At 36.1% G+C, this 17,379-nt stretch overlaps 2 protein-coding genes across 2 annotated transcripts; one reads left to right on the top strand and one right to left on the bottom strand.

Moving 5' to 3' along the window:
• Window positions 1–684: 684 nt before the first annotated feature.
• LOC139958613 (uncharacterized) lies at window positions 685–8,305 on the top strand. The gene is made up of 11 exons (XM_071955811.1): window positions 685–830; window positions 1,713–1,833; window positions 2,785–2,896; window positions 3,061–3,162; window positions 3,618–3,682; window positions 4,251–4,355; window positions 4,800–4,996; window positions 5,362–5,536; window positions 6,318–6,460; window positions 6,843–7,011; window positions 7,649–8,305. The coding sequence occupies exons 2-11, from the start codon at window positions 1,732–1,734 to the stop codon at window positions 7,715–7,717; spliced, it is 1,239 nt and encodes a 412-aa protein (XP_071811912.1). The 5' UTR covers window positions 685–830; window positions 1,713–1,731; the 3' UTR covers window positions 7,718–8,305.
• Window positions 8,306–16,803, bottom strand: LOC139958615 (uncharacterized). The gene is made up of 5 exons (XM_071955812.1): window positions 16,130–16,803; window positions 14,566–14,703; window positions 13,934–13,998; window positions 13,113–13,200; window positions 8,306–11,473 (listed from the first exon to the last, which is right to left on the bottom strand). Exons 1-5 carry the CDS (start codon window positions 16,739–16,741, stop codon window positions 11,234–11,236), a joined length of 1,143 nt encoding a protein of 380 aa, XP_071811913.1. The 5' UTR covers window positions 16,742–16,803; the 3' UTR covers window positions 8,306–11,233.
• Between the last annotated feature and the right edge of the window lie 576 nt (window positions 16,804–17,379).

The raw sequence follows: 17,379 nt of genomic DNA, 5'->3' as shown, positions 1-17,379 counted from the left end.
TGTGTGCATGTGTTGGGGGGGGGGGGTCATCATCGGAGAGAGCCTGCCGTTAATTGATTCAGTTGTGCATACTCAGTTGTTGTCATTGTGCGGTAGATTTGGTCATCCTTCCGACTGTTTTAATCCGCGCAGTAATAGACTGGAGACACCGATGGTGCACACAAATCTGCAGTCCTCTTCTTTCTTAGGGTGGCATACTCCTTTTAGAGTCTACATCAGTGCGCCCGAAAGTTCTTCTTCAGGAAACGTGCCAAAAAGTAGTAGGGGAACATCTGCTTTGATATGTGATCAATCAGTATCTGGGTTTATTTGTGTGGCTTGAATGTTGAAGAGCATGAATGGAAGTACATGTGCTGCAGAAATTGGGTCAATTGAGGCAATGTTATACCCCTTTAGGCCTCCCATGGGCAGCGTACGGACATTCTGTGTACTACTGAGTGAAGAGGTTTGTTTACAAATGACGAAAACTTCATGCTCTGATAACAAAAAAATCTACATCATCATTTAACGGAAATTGATGGTGCCAAGAATGGGCAACTCGTCAGCTTTCCAGTGAAGGGTAGCCTTAGCTAGTGAAAACTTGGAGACCACATTACTGCTTTGCTTTAGTATGTAAGTCAATGGGGCTTTTACTAAGCGTATGCGAAAATAGGTGTCGCTCTTTACTTTCATAATAAGGATTTTCTTGTTTTATAAGGATTTTCTTTTCCCATTCGGCGTTCCTTACTTTATATCATTACAATAACACTGCAGCGGTTTTTTCAAATGTTTCAACTTTCATGACCCGAGATTCCTGACAGTCGAAGTAACCTGCATATCCTTAGTACTAAGTAAGGATTTCGGTCTTATGAGGCGTTGCTCATGACAAATCATCCTATATTTTAACTTCAACTGACCATGTATAGGCTTGACTAGGCCAGCAGTAATTAATTTGAATCAACGAGTTATGCCCATAGAAATTGATTATCAATTTCTATGGTTATGCCACAATACATTACTACAATACTAGCTTAGCCTAACTTCAAACTACATACATATATAGTAGTAAATGTAGGCTTAGCCAATTGCCTATAAGTATAAGGGACTACGTTAATTAACAGATCACAGGCCTTATGAGCCCCATAGTCATATTAACTGTAGTACTGATTTGTCGGTTCGGGCAATGCTTAGCATTGTTTAGCCAATTAAAGGCCTATACCTGGTCCATGCTATTTGTTAGCAAATAAGATTGGACGAGACTGATGATTGATCAAAATGCAAACCGACACATGCCTGCACTATAGGCCTAGTCTTGCTTATAATTTCTTTCAATTTCAGTAATACTAGACCTAGGTGCATACCACACTACAGTGCAAAACAATGAGGCTAGCAGGTTGGCTTTCATTGTGATTTGGCCTGGTCAAATATGCATGACAAACATCAAAAGCAATTGCAAAGTCGTTAATACAATATTGCTATGTTAATGGGACCATTGCTATATTGTGTATGATGCAGGCTACTTGAATAAGTTGCACAGTTTGCAGCAAATACGTGTCTTTGGTGTTCTTGTTCGACAAGATATATCCTGCTTTGACTTCACCTAGCCTAGAGACAAACACATTAGCAGATAGAATAGAAAGTTAGCTATTGTAGGCCTGGACAAATGCAGGGCCGGAAGGTTTATGCATGACAATTATGAAAGCCACTGAATTTTTTTCTTATTTGTACAACAGAAACTCATTTACATCAACCATGGAAGACTTTCATGAGTATGAAGGATTATTCAGTACCTGGATGAATTTACTGACACCTGATGAATTGAAGCAAATTAAATTGAAGAAATATGAACTGCAGGTAAATTATAATAATATATGGCATACTGTTACCTTAGATCACTTGTTCCTAACCTCTTTGGAATTCCTAGAGTAGACACAAAATTCCTCCTTGGAATTCCTAGACACAAAATTCCTCCTCCCCAGCCCACTTCTCCTTTATGTGATGTCCATGTAAACTGTCACGAAAGACTGTTGGAAACTTGGTTCTCCTTCAGGTTAGTTGGGTGTTTTTTTTCTGATGTGGCATCAAGTTTGCTATATAGATAAAGTTGGTTCATTTTGGACACCTTCAAATGTTAGTATTCTAAGTGGAAGTCATTCTGACTTGCTCAAACTGAGATGTCAGTTCGTGGTATGTCTGAAATCTGACATGTATAATTTATTTGTCTAAGACAATGAGACAGAAATTACCAGCTGTATCATTTCTGTAGCATTCAAGATTTATTTTCTTCACACAAAAAAGAATGTTGCTCTATTAAAGCAACATTTTTGCAATTTACGTCATAATTGCTAATTCCGAGATTGTAGTATAAATCATTTAAGGAGAAGCAAACCCAACTGTAGTTGTTCGTCTCTTTACCTTACATCACCAAGAGATGCTTCTAGTGAATAAATCCTGCAAAATGTAACATTGGTTCTTACTCTATGTTGGAGATATGGTTTAAAAGTTGGGTCGGTGGCCTTCCAATTGTCTTTGTGTGATGTCATACTACCACTAGGAAGCAAAACCTTTTCTTTCCCTTGGCTTTCAAATTGTCAATTTCAAGGTGAATGTAAATTGTTGTTAATGAAATTAATTGAATAGGTTAGAATCAGCATCATCACCTTCACCTAATCCACATTGATGCATGCACACAGTAACTTTAATGTCTTGTGCACTGTATTCTTTCTATGTGGATCATGATCATATGCAGAGTATGTAAAATTTGATATGATGACTGAAGATATTTGAAACATATATCTTTGACAGCGAATATTTCCAGATGTAAAGAAAAGTTTCATCGATGAAATGGCTCAACACAAAATGTTGGAATTAATGTCTCATGTGCCAATGGATCAGTGGCCCGCCATAGAAACTGTTGGTGAGTATCAGCTTTTGATGTACTTTAAGCAGCTCAGTATATTGGGACTGAACTTTTTGTACACTATGCATATTAATAACTGTGACTTGCCTCGCTAAACACTAAACTGTTGATGCATTCTCATAAATTACGATCAATTTGTTACTTTATTTTATAATTTATAGATCAAGATTTACAACAAACCAAAGAGAAGGTGGTTCAAGTAAATGCCAGGCTGGAGGAATTACAAGACCAGCTGGAAGACGTAATATTATCGGCCCAAATGAGTAAGTAGCATTTTATGGCTAACCTGCTATTAAATATATCAGAAATAATGGAGCTGTGTTATAACCTCCGCTCAACGAAGATGGAAGGAGTTACTGTATGTGTACATTTAAGTTTGAATATATCTGAAAGATAACAACAACATATGGGTGCCTTCAGCATGTGAGAAACTAAACCACATGGCAACCTCTAATTTATGCAGGCCTCCAATATATAGCCCACCCTCCTAACATGTGGGAGCCTCTAACCAGTATGGAAGTCCCTGTTATCTTGGAACCTTTAGTATATGGGGTGCCTCCCAACAAATCTTTTTAAGTGAAACAACAGACTGCATTAACTTGTAAGACACAAAGTTACTGATTTTGATTAAAGATAACTGATGACACCATGTCATGATTTAATGATCATGTTTCCATAGTTACTGCAGATGATGTTAATACATTCTTCATCTTAACAGATTATCATGAAACAAAAACAAGACTGACATCTCTGGAGGCAAAAATGGCCGAAGCTAGTGAAAAGGTATGTCATTAACATCACCGTTTGTAGGAGTGAATTTTGAAGCGAAAAGGCCAGATTTCCATAGATATCTCTCTGTTCCTGCCAGGAATATGAAATTACCTTAAATTTTTCAATGTTTTGTGAATGATCAGTTTAAAATTACATTAAATCTGTGGGACAGAAATTTTTCTGTATTGGACTTAATGATTTGTAACTCACTAATAAGGAATAAATGTATCCTGAAAGATTCCTTTGTTTAAAATGAGAGTAACCAGTTCTGTACATATTACATAGCTTGTAATTGTTACAACCCAATAACGACATTAACAGTTTAAGTGATCATGTCTAGACACAAAATAATTAAGAGATTAGTACAAATATCAATATTTAGACGGTGTCGAGTGGTAACATGTTGTCCTGGTTGGTTTGAAATTACCAACTGTGCAGACTATCAACAAGGTTTCCACAGAGGATAAGCCTGCTGAGAAACAGAATATCCTGGTGTGATATAACTGCAATAAAGTTCTTGTATTTCTCTGTGAATTATCAACACTGTGTGCAAATGGAACCATTTTCTTTTCATTCTCAGAGGGCCTTACTGGAGGAGAAAGAGGCAAAACATTCCCAGGCTATTTGTAAAATGGAAGAAAGGAACATCCCATCTGAAAAGTTCAAAGATCATCTACAACAGCAGGTAAATTATGACGGTTTTGTCAAAGCTATAATTTGATGATACTTATAGTGCAGGTTTGATTCGCAAAAATTGCATCATATGCAAAATGTTGTGATAGGATCGCTTTGCCAACATTGCATCAAAATTGAAAATGCAAAATGTTGCAACAGGATTGGTTATTGAGACATTGTGTATGTATTGGTGTGCTAAATGTGATAGATATTTATAAGGAAAATGTTGTGACAGATTTGATGTGACAACATGTGGCCACCCAGACACATATCTAGTTTAGAATCCATGACATACAAAGAACAAATCAGAAATGTTCAATTGGTGGAGTTTTATTAAAATACTTGAAATGTTTTGAACTGCTTTGCAAAATCAATGTTGGTATTACATTATTAAAGATTTATTTTAATCCATGCAAACAACTGCTTTATTTCCATTCTATATCATCGGGTGTAGAGAATTACGTTGAGTAAAATTGAGCCATGCAAGAAAGAAACCGAAGCAGTAATGGCTAGTCTGAAAGAAGAGATTGACAGACTTAAAGAAGAATGCAGTGCAAGGGAGAACACAATCCTAGAACTGAAAAGTTACGTCACCATGAAGGAAAGAGAAGAGCAGGAGAGAGACAAAGAATTTACAGAGAAGAGCGAATGGTGAGTTTTATTTTGCCAGATTGAGTATCGAAAGAGCAGTTTGCCTGTTAGAAAGCTAGTTCACTAGTACCTAGTATGATCAAATTAGTTCAATGAATGATTGCAATTAATTGAACTAAAGTTGTCTGCACATTGCCCGATTGGAAGTAACATTAGTATTAATTGAATCCCAACTATCTCATATAAACATTGTTTGAAATAACAACTGTGTTTGCTGATAATTCATTTTATGTTCATGTGTATGCTTGACACTAATGCATCATAAGTCAACATGCTTTGTGTCCATGTACTTGATTGGCAAAAGATTAGATGTTTTATGCACAACCACTTAAATTGAGACATTTCTCTCTGAATATAACCCACAGGCTTTCTACAATGTTAACAACAATAGTCAACCTATCTGGAACTGAGGTCCTCCATTCAACAGATGACATTGTTATAGTACGAATGAAGTCACTGCAAAATCCAAGAGTCTCTGCTAAATTAACTTTAAAGTTTGAGACCAGAAACTCTCATGGGAGGGCCATGTCTGCTGCTGAGGTATGAACGATAAGTATTAAACTCATGCCCCAAAGTTCTTCATATCGGGTGTACTGTCCAGTCACAAGGAATCTCTCTTTAAAAAAAAATTGAGATAAAATCAAGCAACCTTTACTAAAAGAATGTGGCCAGGAGAGTAAATTGCTGGTCACAATTTTTCAATTTGGTGGAATAATTTGGATCCTGTTAAATGTCTTAACTCTTTCCCTATTGATGAACCTTACATAGTACTGGTTGTGGCAATTTACAAGTACTCGTAAGGAATCAATCATTTTCTGATTGGGTGCGTGTAGGTAAGACTGAGTGTCAGTTAATGTAGACTGCCTCTGACCAGTGTAGCTACATCAATGCTTGGAGAGATGCACCTGTTTTCACATTTCTTGAATTCATAAAAGAAAGTAGTTTTTTCAAAGTTATGAGGTAAACATATTAACTTAGTAACAGCTAACAGATAAAATTTGAATGCAAAATAATGCTATCAGTCCAACAGAGTCAGAAACCTCTGACTATTTGAAAATATTGCTGGAGTTATGGACAATTTTTTAAGGCCTGTTTGAAATAAATATGAGGGCACCGTTGGTAACTTGATTTTAAATGTTCACTGCAGATGAAGCTGGCGGTAACATGATTTTTACGGGTATTACAGCAAGTGGTAGAGGCACCCACAGCACACTACCATCTTGTGTCATGGGTTAATTCTAGTCCTGAGGCGAGTGTACAGGAGACATTGAAGTGCTATTAATGTTACAATGTTATGACATTTGAACTTTGCTCTCTGCAGATTGACCTTCCAGATATTGATATTTCAGACGTGGTATCAAGATCTGTGGCTGCTAATGATCCAGCCGACCTAATTACATCCATCCAAGAGATGTTGAACAACCATGCACCACTCATACAAGAAGTAGACCAACTACGGAGCGAGTATGTAGATATGATGTAGTCAATTCTGTTAGAAGTATATGACATTATTGTGTGATAGGCTCAGTATGTATATATTAAGTACCACATTCTGTTAGTAGTATATGATATAATTGTCTGTGAGGGTTAGTGTGTAGATATTAAGTACCACATTCTGTTAGTGATAAAACTCATAATTGTCTGTGAGGTTCAGTATGTAAATATCAACTACCACATTCTACTAGTAGTCTATGACCTTGATTTGTGAGAGGTGCAGTATGTATATATCAAGTAGGACATACTTATAACAGTGTATTAGAGGGAATACATTTAATAGCTTTCCCAGTTATAGTACAAAGAGAAATTAACAACCTGTTTTTTTCCCCCTTCTTCTTCTCTTTTGAAGGTATGCTGTGGATTATCTTCATGATGAAGGTGTTCTGAAGCTGATGATGGGAGCAAAAGGCCAAATCATTTGTACCTTAAAGATAGAACCTGGTTACCCACACTCAGGCAGTGTTAAACTGACAGCTCTGGAGGGATTGCAAACAAATAGAAGTTTAGATGAATACAAGGTATGGATTGTGTAGTAGCTCTCATACTAGGAAAATCAGCTTGAGAGTCAAAATCTAATCAGTACAGAGGGAGTGCTGAGTACTAAGGGAACCACTACTAGCCATGGTCATATAACATATTTCCTTCCCATCCCCACCACCCACCCCCCTCATCCTCATTAAAGAAGTTAAGTAACATGCTTGTCTCCCATCCCCTCACTCTTTCTGTCAGCATTCCTTCCTATATTATACTAAGTTATGATTTGCCATTGTCAGATTGCCATGTCAGATGTGACAGGGGCAGGGGGGTAGGGGGGAGGCTAGGAGGGGAAAACATTGAGTGGCAAAGTTTCTAACGGATTGGGTCAATTGGAGATGATCAATTTAGTTAAAAATATTTGTTTGTTGTTTAGGTTGTAATCACCATGTTCTCAGTCACTCAATTAAGTATTTCTCACATTCAGATGCTGAGTAGTTGAGACCTGAGTGTATTTGCAAACTTAAGTTTGTTGGTTTCTAGATTTTCAACCAAAGCATTGGAGAGGTCAAACAATGTACCAGAAATGAACCATTTCTCTTCATATGCATACAGTAGCTCTGTCAACATGTAATCATTGATGCTGGTTAATAATTTTGGTTGTTTCTTTATATCTTTCAGCCTCTCTCCGAGAATGTCAGGTTAACTGATTGGGTGGAGTATTTACAAAGAGAAATCCAAACAAGCTGAAATCAGACAAACTTGCACGACCTCCTAGATGGGACAGTTAGTCCAAATATCCTTACATCAGCCAACAAGATAACCAAAAGTGGACATTTCAGAACATTATGTGGGCAAAAGAAAGCATCCTTCAGGCCTAGGGGACAGAAGTTCTATTTGCATATTCAGCTTCTGTGCCTCGACTTTTCAAGATTGTGACCTTTCTCGTAGAAAATGCAACATTTGTTACATTCTGATGTGATGCTCGGCTTTAATATTACCATAAGTCTGTTATAAACTTCAACTCCCTTGTTACACTTTTCAGTTGAAGAGGTAGTTCAGAAGTAGCGATAAGCACTAACCAGCAACACAGTAGCCTTGGTAGCAAAGTAAACTTGTGTGCAATGCTCGCAGATTAATCCAACCAACGGTCTTACATAATTACATGTAGTAATAATGTAAATATGTACAATATGTGGTAATATGAAATATTCATTAGTAATGGTATATTAAAATATATCTTCCATGTTTGCAAATGCTTGATTTTGTATCCTATTTTGAGACGGGGGACTCTAGGAACAGGTGGAGAAGGAAAAGAAATACAGAGTCAAAACAAGATATATTTGTTGATCAATTTAATAAGCTCATTGAAACAGTATATACAACACTAGTGTACATTTAATACGGAGGGAACAAATAATAATTGTGAAGTTATATTGCATAGAGTTCTGTGTAACCCTTGTTGATGATAAAAATAGGTGAAAGTTACAAGACAAAACTGTGAGATTTTTGTCCAAGATTGTACTTCCCACTTTGTAACCCTTCAAGTTTGCTTAACATCATTCTGTTCTTAATTCACTAACTTAAGAAATCCGAAATATGTTAAGTCCCTGGCAAGCAAGTGAATTATTAACTGGGAATTCTACTTTGTACCAACCAATCACATGCTATATAAATCATTCTAGGTTATGTGATGACACTTACAGACGACATGATTGGCTAGTTTCATGCAGCATCCCATTATAAATGATAACATATCTGGAGTCAGCTATGATTGCAATAAAGAGGAAAGCACACATGATACTTGCACACTATCAATATAACACTAATATAAACTAATTATCACAACAACATCATTACATCTGTATTGACATACAAACAGACAACATTTCTGTTTTGATGACAAGAGAAATTTTGCAAAAACACAACCTGTAACATTAAGTCCTAACCCTATTTACAACCTTCAAAAGACTTTCAATAGAATTATACACATTATTTACACACATATTAAGTTAGTGCATCTATGAGGAGAAAATAGTAGCAAACAAAGTAAAAGATATGCCCCATAATCAAATGTGGCTTTTGTGTAGCACTAATTCACCACAAGACTACATACAATTTTAAATATAACAGAAAATATGGTTCAGTTTGCACACCAGTTTCCTTGCATATTTTTTGGAGGGAACAAAGATGTAAGTGCATTTTCTTCTTTTAATCTTTTTTATGGGGGGGGGGGGGGTGATGGTATTACCACTTCCAGATCACTTGCTAGCACTCATACAGAATGCAATTAACTTAAATCCCACAGCTTCAAAATACTTCTAACTTTATTAAATTCAAACATATTAATTTGGCAACAGCAAATGCAGCTTGGTTCCATTACAAGATACACTAGGAAATACATTTCATCAACTGTTACTATATATAATAATTCAATGTCAGTCTACAATCTCATTATAAAAATTATTTGTATATATAATCTTAAGTACAAAATTTCCAACAAAGAACATATTTCAAGGTGTTATCTGTCAGGCATTCCTGGTGAAATGTCTCTATGAGTCAACTGCTATAAAATTGTTATCAGTCCTCAAAGTTTGATTATCTGTGGCAGGATTTGATCTTTCTCGGGAATGGTCATGAATTTAAGCAACAGTTCGACGTGACATACACAACACAAGCAGGCAACTGCTTCAGCTCCCTGTTATCCAACGTCGGATCAGAACTATCGGCACTGTTCGGCTCTAGCTTGTTCCTTCCACCCACTAGCCATGTTGCGTAATAAGGTATTGTATTGTGGAATAGTTACTACAGAATAAAGCTAGTCCAAAAAGATCTTATAAACACAGCAAGAAGACTAAGTAAGGGCAAGTAAGGGGAAAGGTGCAGTCAGCTGTCGCCCGGTGGTATTCCTTAAGAAAGCATTACTTTAAAGCATTCCCAACAAAATTAAGTGTTCCCAGCTGCAGGTGTATTTGTCTTTGTCAAATTGTCAATGCACACTAAGACAAAGAACGTAACAAACGAACATAAAAGAGTGCTTCTACCATGGTGTGGGTGTTTCTCAAATAACTGTGCAAGAGAAGTTCTTTCTTGCAAAGTTTTGTTGGCTTGCTAGAAAGACAATTTTCTAGACAATAACAAATGTTAAAGTGACGATACCAGTACTGATCAAAATTAGTAAGACTAAGGAATAAATCTAAGTGTGAGCTTGAAAATGTTAAGTGAAATGGTATCTTAATTTTAATGTGGCACAGTTGAATTCCTTATTGTTTGGTACTACTTTAAGTAAATAAACATTTCTTTGCAAGAGGGAAGGTGGTAGCCACAGGTGAACAAAGAGTGATTCATGAAAGCAATAAAGTGTGTATGGCTAAGTACTAGCTTGTGTAGATGAATCTATAAATACAGAGTGCCTGACATTGTGATCCTGGTAGTATCTTCCTCAGAGGGAGAAGTCTGGTCTTGTATCCTTCCAGGAAACAAAATGTCAGTGCCTCTTTCATACATAATAAAACATATATATAAAAGAAATAAAATAAAATAAAAAAACTGCTCAAAAAGAGTTGTAATAGGCCACAGAGTACACATGTACCCGTAAGCCTACATGCATGTATCATTATCTATTTGTACAGTTTGTCATGATAGTATACATGTACCCGTAAGCCTACATGCGTGTATCATTACCTATTTTTACAGTTTCTCATAATTTAAGTACACATGTACAGTACCCGTAGACCTACATGCCTGTATCATAATCTATGTGTACAGTATGTTATAAGAGTATACATGTACCCCTGTAAGCCTACATGTATGTATCATTACCTATTGTACATTTTGTCATAAGAGAATATATCCTGCTAATAACATTTGTTTCAAAAGACCACACCTTATTTGTGTTTCTTCATAGTTTAACAAATCATGAGCCATTGGATTCGGGGGGTGGGGGGCAATTGTATTGGAGACAGGAAATCAGGTTAAGAAACATTTGAGATGACGTCATTGACGGTGAGAGACCTCAGTTGAGATGACCTCATTTGGATGAAGAAATGTATTGTCATGAAGTGATCATATTGTTTCCTAAATTCATTCTACCCCCAAAATGAACTCCAATTTTGATCAGAATATTATATATTGATGAGGTCCTTCCTATTGAATGAGGTCCATCCATTTTATTAAGGTCATACATACAGATGAGGTCACTTCACATTAATAAGGTCCTGTAATATTCATGAGGTCCATCCAATAGCGTTATTGGACACATTACAATTACAGCATAAAATTATCTCTCTCAAACATACTCTGTTCTCCATCATTGCTATAATCATCTAGGTCTTCATCATTATAGTCGATACGAGAGTACAAGATGTTTGGTGATGTTGTCGATGTACCCCTATCTTTAAAGAGTCTTGTTTTTATTAACCATCCAATCACGACCAGGCTAGCTATCACAACAGCAACAAGTATTATCACCCCAAAAACTTTCCCTGGTTTTTTCTTGGTTATTTCCTGAAGAGAGCAAAAATGGGTAAATATTGATAGTAATAATCCAGGCTGTCAAATTTCACTGCATTTCCAATTAATTCCTTCATACATTATCAGTCTTAACAATTGATCTGAACTAACCTTTGAACTTAAATTCCTGGCCCTCCCTTATTCAGTCACTCCCAAAAAGTTGCTATTAGCACCTTTGGTGCATGATCTTTGATACCTGTGTACAGTAGTAGTTTTAAACCCCACTTAGTTTCACACTTAAAGACACCACATATCGCCTAGCTAAGCATCAGTTTTACACAATATCTCTTCATTTTCTGTGAGGAAATTAAACTTCTTTCAAACAGTGACCTGCAAGAACCTTATACCAACCTTGAAATAAAAAAAATGAAAATGACTAATTTATGCAACAGGTAACAAATGTAGAGATCTTTGTGAAGCAATAAGAACATCAGCCATTATCACTGATGATACCAGATAGTCAACTATCACTTGTACTGTAAATAACTCTAGATGACCATCAGGCATAGCAATGATGATACCAGATACGTAAACTATCACTTGTAGATAACTCTAGATGTCCATAAGGCATAGCAATGATGATACCAGATACGTAAACTATCACTTGTAGATAACTCTAGATGTCCATCAGGCATAGCATTGATGATACCAGATACGTAAACTATCACTTGTAGATAACTCTAGATGACCATCACGCATAGCATTGATGATACCAGATACGTAAACTATCACTTGTAGATAACTCTAGATGTCCATAAGGCATAGCAATGATGATACCAAATACGTCAACTTTCACTTGTAGATAACTCTAGATGACCATCACGCATAGCATTGATGATACCAGATACATCAACTATCACTTGCAGATTACTCTAGATGGCCATCAACCATTGCATTGATGATACCTGATATGTCAACTATCACTTGTAGATAACTCTAGATGGCCATCAGGCATAGCATTGATGATACCAGATAGGTCATTGTTGATAACTCTAGATGGCCATCAGGCATAGCATTGATGATACAAGATACGTCAACTACCACTTGTAGATAACTCTAGATGTCCATCAGGCATGGCATTGATGATACCAAATATGTCAACTATCACTTATAGATAACTCTAGATGACCAGCATTTCTCATAGGTAGGTATCTTTATAGCAAATTTTCTACATACATCTGTGTAAGTCAATGCATAAAAGAGGGGGTGTATGGTTTGTGACTAGCAAACCCTTTTGAGGCAAAATAACAAAAACATGGAAAAGGTTTTAAAGAGATAATATGAATCATTTATAAATGTTCTGGACATTTGGTTGTTTTGTTTGTTCAATTAATCTCTTGCAGTCCTCTGATCATCTGGCTCTGCTTCCCAACACCATTCTCTGTTGTTGTTGTTGTTGTTATTGATGTTTTGTTTGTTGTTTTTATCTGCCAGCTTGTTTTCAAGTATCTTCACATTTTGTTTCTATTTTAAGAACTTACTATTCTCTTTGAATTCATAAGTAGTTGTTAATTTCTACAACAAGATAACAAATTAACCAGTCTTAAATGTACAGTTACTTCTTCAAATATGACCAAAAATAATGGCTTTGTCACAATATCATTCTTTGTTTTGGCAAAAGAAAAGAGCTTACCTTTGTTTCTGGTTCATCTGATGAGAAAAAAGTGCTTAACTGAGACAACTCTTCTTCAGTCAATGTTTGTGACACGACTGAAAAAGTTCTGTAAAAGGCAGGGAAAAAAAGGATAAAGTTAAATAAATAATGCTGTACTTCCACAAACATTACCTAATTTTTCTGGTGTTAGCCTATATACTGTACTATTCACTTTAAACCAACAAATTATGTGTTAATTTCCATGGGCATAACCATGAATACATTGGTGTGAGGGGGGGGGGGGCAGCAAAGGCTCAATGTTCTCAATCTAACGTTTTGACCTTATCCTCCCTGCTCATTACACACTTGTTTTAATAGTGAAAATACTGAAATACTTAATACAAACTCAAGAGCCCATGTACACTGACAAAATCTGTTTTGGTTCCTTTACATTCCACTCCATTGTTTTCCGTGGGTATGGTGTCAACTTTCACTACAGTGGGTCTAAAGCTTACAAATACAGTACCAATGAAAAAACATGAGAATGTTAATATGCTACATAGTACGTACGTACTTAAAGTTACATGACCCATTCATAATTTCTTAAAAAACAAAAAATCTTTTTTAGTTGTGCATCCATGACATCACACTTGTTTGCTTCAAGTTCACTTTAGGTACAAAATGTAAAACCTTTACACAAACAAATGTTGAAAACAGCATGTAGGAATTAATGAACAATTCCACAAAAAGGCTTAGATGATATTCCACTTTTATTTGTTAAATGTAAACTAAAAATGGAAAAACGAATAATATCCATTCAAAAACAGCTGACGGAACAATATACTACAGGTGTTGCTTACCTGACAGGATCATTATAAAATCCAGGATTGCAATTTCTTATCATATCTTTGGCATCATCTTGAAGCTAAGGAACAAAACAAGAATGGAAGATGTAAGCAATGGTATGCTTGAAATATTAATTTATGTTAACTACTGTAACTACCCAGAAAATGTTAAAACTTCAGTAATGCTTTTAGGTTTATAAATCATTAAGAGGTTTTCTTTCCAACAGAAAATGAACTCCCTGAGCTGAAATTATTGAAATTAAACTGTCCAAGAAAGTCTCTTGTTTGGTTTACTGTTCTCATCCAAACTAATCTGTGATTTAATTCTGAGGATATGGCTGTACTTTATATGTATTTCCAACCAAGATGCATTGTTGAATTGTTCTGTTTACAAGCAGGTGTCACACTCACTATCACCATCTGTCACATCTGTTGCATGTTTGCCTTAAAAGTGACATCAATAATTCCATCTAAAATAAAATTAAACTTGTAAATAACACAACTGTATAAAATTGCTGCATATAAGTAGACAAACACAAACTTAAATGACTTAAGTTGACTCTATAGATGATTGCTCAAAGTAAACAAATTCCTGCAATAACACTTTTAATCACAACAAATACTGGCTGCACGGCTACATACTGCACCTTTTTGCTTCCATTAGCTGAAAGTATATTGAGGGCGATAATATTGAGTTCTATACACGAAAAGTTATTGAAAGTCTTCTTGGTACAGGTCATGTTCTGAAGAACCTTTAATCTTGCTCGGTGTTTTTTATCTGCTCCCTGAATTGTGAAAAGAAAGTAAAGCATTATATACTTATCATATGTGGTCTGGATATAGGAATGATTTGGTTCTAAACAAAGTTGACTGAGGCCAACTGTTTGGACTTTAAAACTTTTAATCTTTGTTGAGTAGAAAATGTATAATGAATTATACAAATTGCACATTCAAATTTAAACAATAACAAGAACTTATGATGTTAAGCTTCACAAAAAGAGACAAAAGCACAATAAGCTTATAGAGCCGGGGAAGGGGGGTGAGGGGTGGAATACTAATAAATATTCACTTTCTGGTTTCCTGATCTGGTTTTGGGGGGAAATAATGTCCAATAATGTTTCAATGTCTCAAGTAAACCATGAACAAACCTCATATAACATTTTCAACATCCAAATGTCATGTCATGTTGAATGTCATGTTGTGCAGGAACTTTGAACCACACTAACCAAGCCATGCAAAATTCCAACTGAACATTCTAACTAAAGCCAACCACACACTAATGGGCTGCATGTGACCTGACTCAACTCTACAGGTCTTAAATTCATATTCATACAGTGGGCAATCTGGTTAGTTCTAACTAAGTTCTAAGCAAATAACAAGCCTCTAGGGTAAAAGTTAGGCCTAGGAAAGCATACTGCTTAGCATTTGTGAAGGCTATTTAAACTTATTTTAGTTTAGTAGAAAAAAAAAAGGAACAGGAGGTCCTTTTTTAGGTATGATCAAGAGGTCTGGTTTAGGTGAAGGAGGACATAGCCTAGGCTATAGTTGTTAGGCTTTATAAGCAGTTGGTTAGACCTCATCTGGAGTGTGCTGTACAGGCTTGGAAGTTGGAACCCATTTTTGCTCAGAATAAGGAAGTACTGGAGAAGGTCCAGAGGAGGGCTACTGGGATGATTAATTCCTTAAAGGGTGTTCCTAATTATAGGCGGTTACAGCTGTTGAATCTGACCACACTGGAGCCATAGGAGATTATGTGGTGACTTGCTTCAGGTTTTCAAGATTGTGTATGGTTTTGACAATTTATCCTTCACTGACTTTTTCATGTTTGCTAATAGTAGTTGTACCAGAGGTCATTGCCTAAAACTCCAAAAGTCACAAAGTAGGATTAATATTCGACAAAACTTTTTTTCTAATATGGTTGTGAATGAGTGGAACAGTTTGCCTGAGAAAGTTGTACTTGTATTGTAAATTGTACTTGCAAGTAGTGTGAATGGATTTAAGAATGCTTTGGACGAGCACTATAAGCATTGTAATCGGGTCTGAGTGTTTGTGTCTTCAGTTGTTTTCTCTCCTATAGCCTACAGTATAGGGTCCTTGATGGGGACTTCAGTGTCCCTCCTGATCCTTTTTCCCCTACTAAACTAAACCTAGCCAGTATCACTTTGACTTAGTACTTTTGGTTAGGCTACCTATGCATATGCATTACTGTACCTTTGCCTCTTTTTCGGACACCATTGCACAGTTGAAGCATACTTCTTCCCACTTTTCGGATAAATTTGTTGATGCTGATGAAGGCTTATCCTGCTGAACATTTTTCTCCTTTCTTTTCATGTCTGATAGAAGTGATCGTTCTCTAATGAGCCTAGTGTTACTTTTCTTGTGTATAGTTGCAAGTTTGTCAGTGTTAGGCATTACACAGTGTTGAAGAGTACAACAAACATCTTCAACAGTTTTCTCAATATCCTCACGAACTAATTTTACTAATTTCTTTACACCTTCGTTATTTTGCATACAATCATAAATAAGTTTGGTTTCACATTGGGAATCAAGAAATACGGCAACAGACGGGAAAGTAAAATGCGTCTGATAACTGGAGGCACTGACAAGGCAAGACGTTTCATTAGCCTGGAACTTTTGGATGGTGCATCTGTGAAGCTGTGTTTCCTGTCCATACAATACCAGTAACAAGTCTGAAAATATGGATTCTTGAATCACTTGAGTATTCCTGATCGTAACTTCTTCACATTCAAGGGTAGAGAGTAAGTAAAACAGTAATGTCAGTACCATTTGAAGGTGATTTAATTTTAATACGGAAGCTGCCATTTTGCTTCGTTTGTTTGTTATTCCTGAGCTAATGATCGCATATTGTGAATTTCGTTTTATCACGGGTTAAACGCTGAAATCACCGAATAGAAGACTGCTTGTGATTTCGCTAACTTGCTGTGTGGTATGTACGGTAGCCAATTAAGAGCATACAAAGTCTTCCGTGTTTTCGTCTTTTCCTATTTTCATCTTTTCCCTTAAATTAGTTCTTCCTGTCATGCGACAACTCGGATTAAACTGAAAAGCAACAGCACTTTAGGGCTACAACAAAGATGTCACAGGTATGTAAAGTTGTAAGTTAGGTGTCACAAAATGAAAACTACGGTTACTTATTGGTGCCATTCCGGAAACTTTTCCTTTCATTCTGCACAGCTAATAGATATACTTTTTCCATACATTTTATTCATTTCATGTCGTTTTCTTTGATCAATAGATAAAATAAAAGAGCGTGAACATAATCTTCCTTCTTTAATGTTATTCTTTACTTATGATTGATGCTTTGTAATAAGCTCTTTTACTGTACTCTCTGGCCCGTCTTTATGTGCATTAAGAAAAAACGTAAATAAATTAAAATTGTGGCCTACTTCATTGTCTCCCATTTTTCTCATGCTACCTCTGATATGTCGGATTTGCAGAAA

Source organism: Apostichopus japonicus, chromosome 18 (assembly GCF_037975245.1).
Source record: "Apostichopus japonicus isolate 1M-3 chromosome 18, ASM3797524v1, whole genome shotgun sequence".
Taxonomy (NCBI): Eukaryota; Metazoa; Echinodermata; class Holothuroidea; order Aspidochirotida; family Stichopodidae; genus Apostichopus; species Apostichopus japonicus.
This window is presented reverse-complemented; position numbering and strand designations above follow the sequence as displayed.

Bases quoted from the DNA above. Each gene is read 5' to 3' on its own strand.
- LOC139958613 (XM_071955811.1), top strand. From the start codon at position 1,732: ATGGAAGACTTTCATGAGTATGAAGGATTATTCAGTACCTGGATGAAT. The intron at 1,834-2,784 runs GTAAATTATAAT...TATCTTTGACAG, and splicing joins TGAAGAAATATGAACTGCAG to CGAATATTTCCAGATGTAAA. The intron at 4,997-5,361 runs GTGAGTTTTATT...TATAACCCACAG, and splicing joins TTTACAGAGAAGAGCGAATG to GCTTTCTACAATGTTAACAA.
- LOC139958615 (XM_071955812.1), bottom strand. From the start codon at position 16,741: ATGGCAGCTTCCGTATTAAAATTAAATCACCTTCAAATGGTACTGACA. The intron at 13,999-14,565 runs GTGCAGTATGTA...TTTGTTCCTTAG, and splicing joins CAGCTAATGGAAGCAAAAAG to CTTCAAGATGATGCCAAAGA. The intron at 13,201-13,933 runs GTAAGCAACACC...TGCCTTTTACAG, and splicing joins TTTTATAATGATCCTGTCAG to AACTTTTTCAGTCGTGTCAC.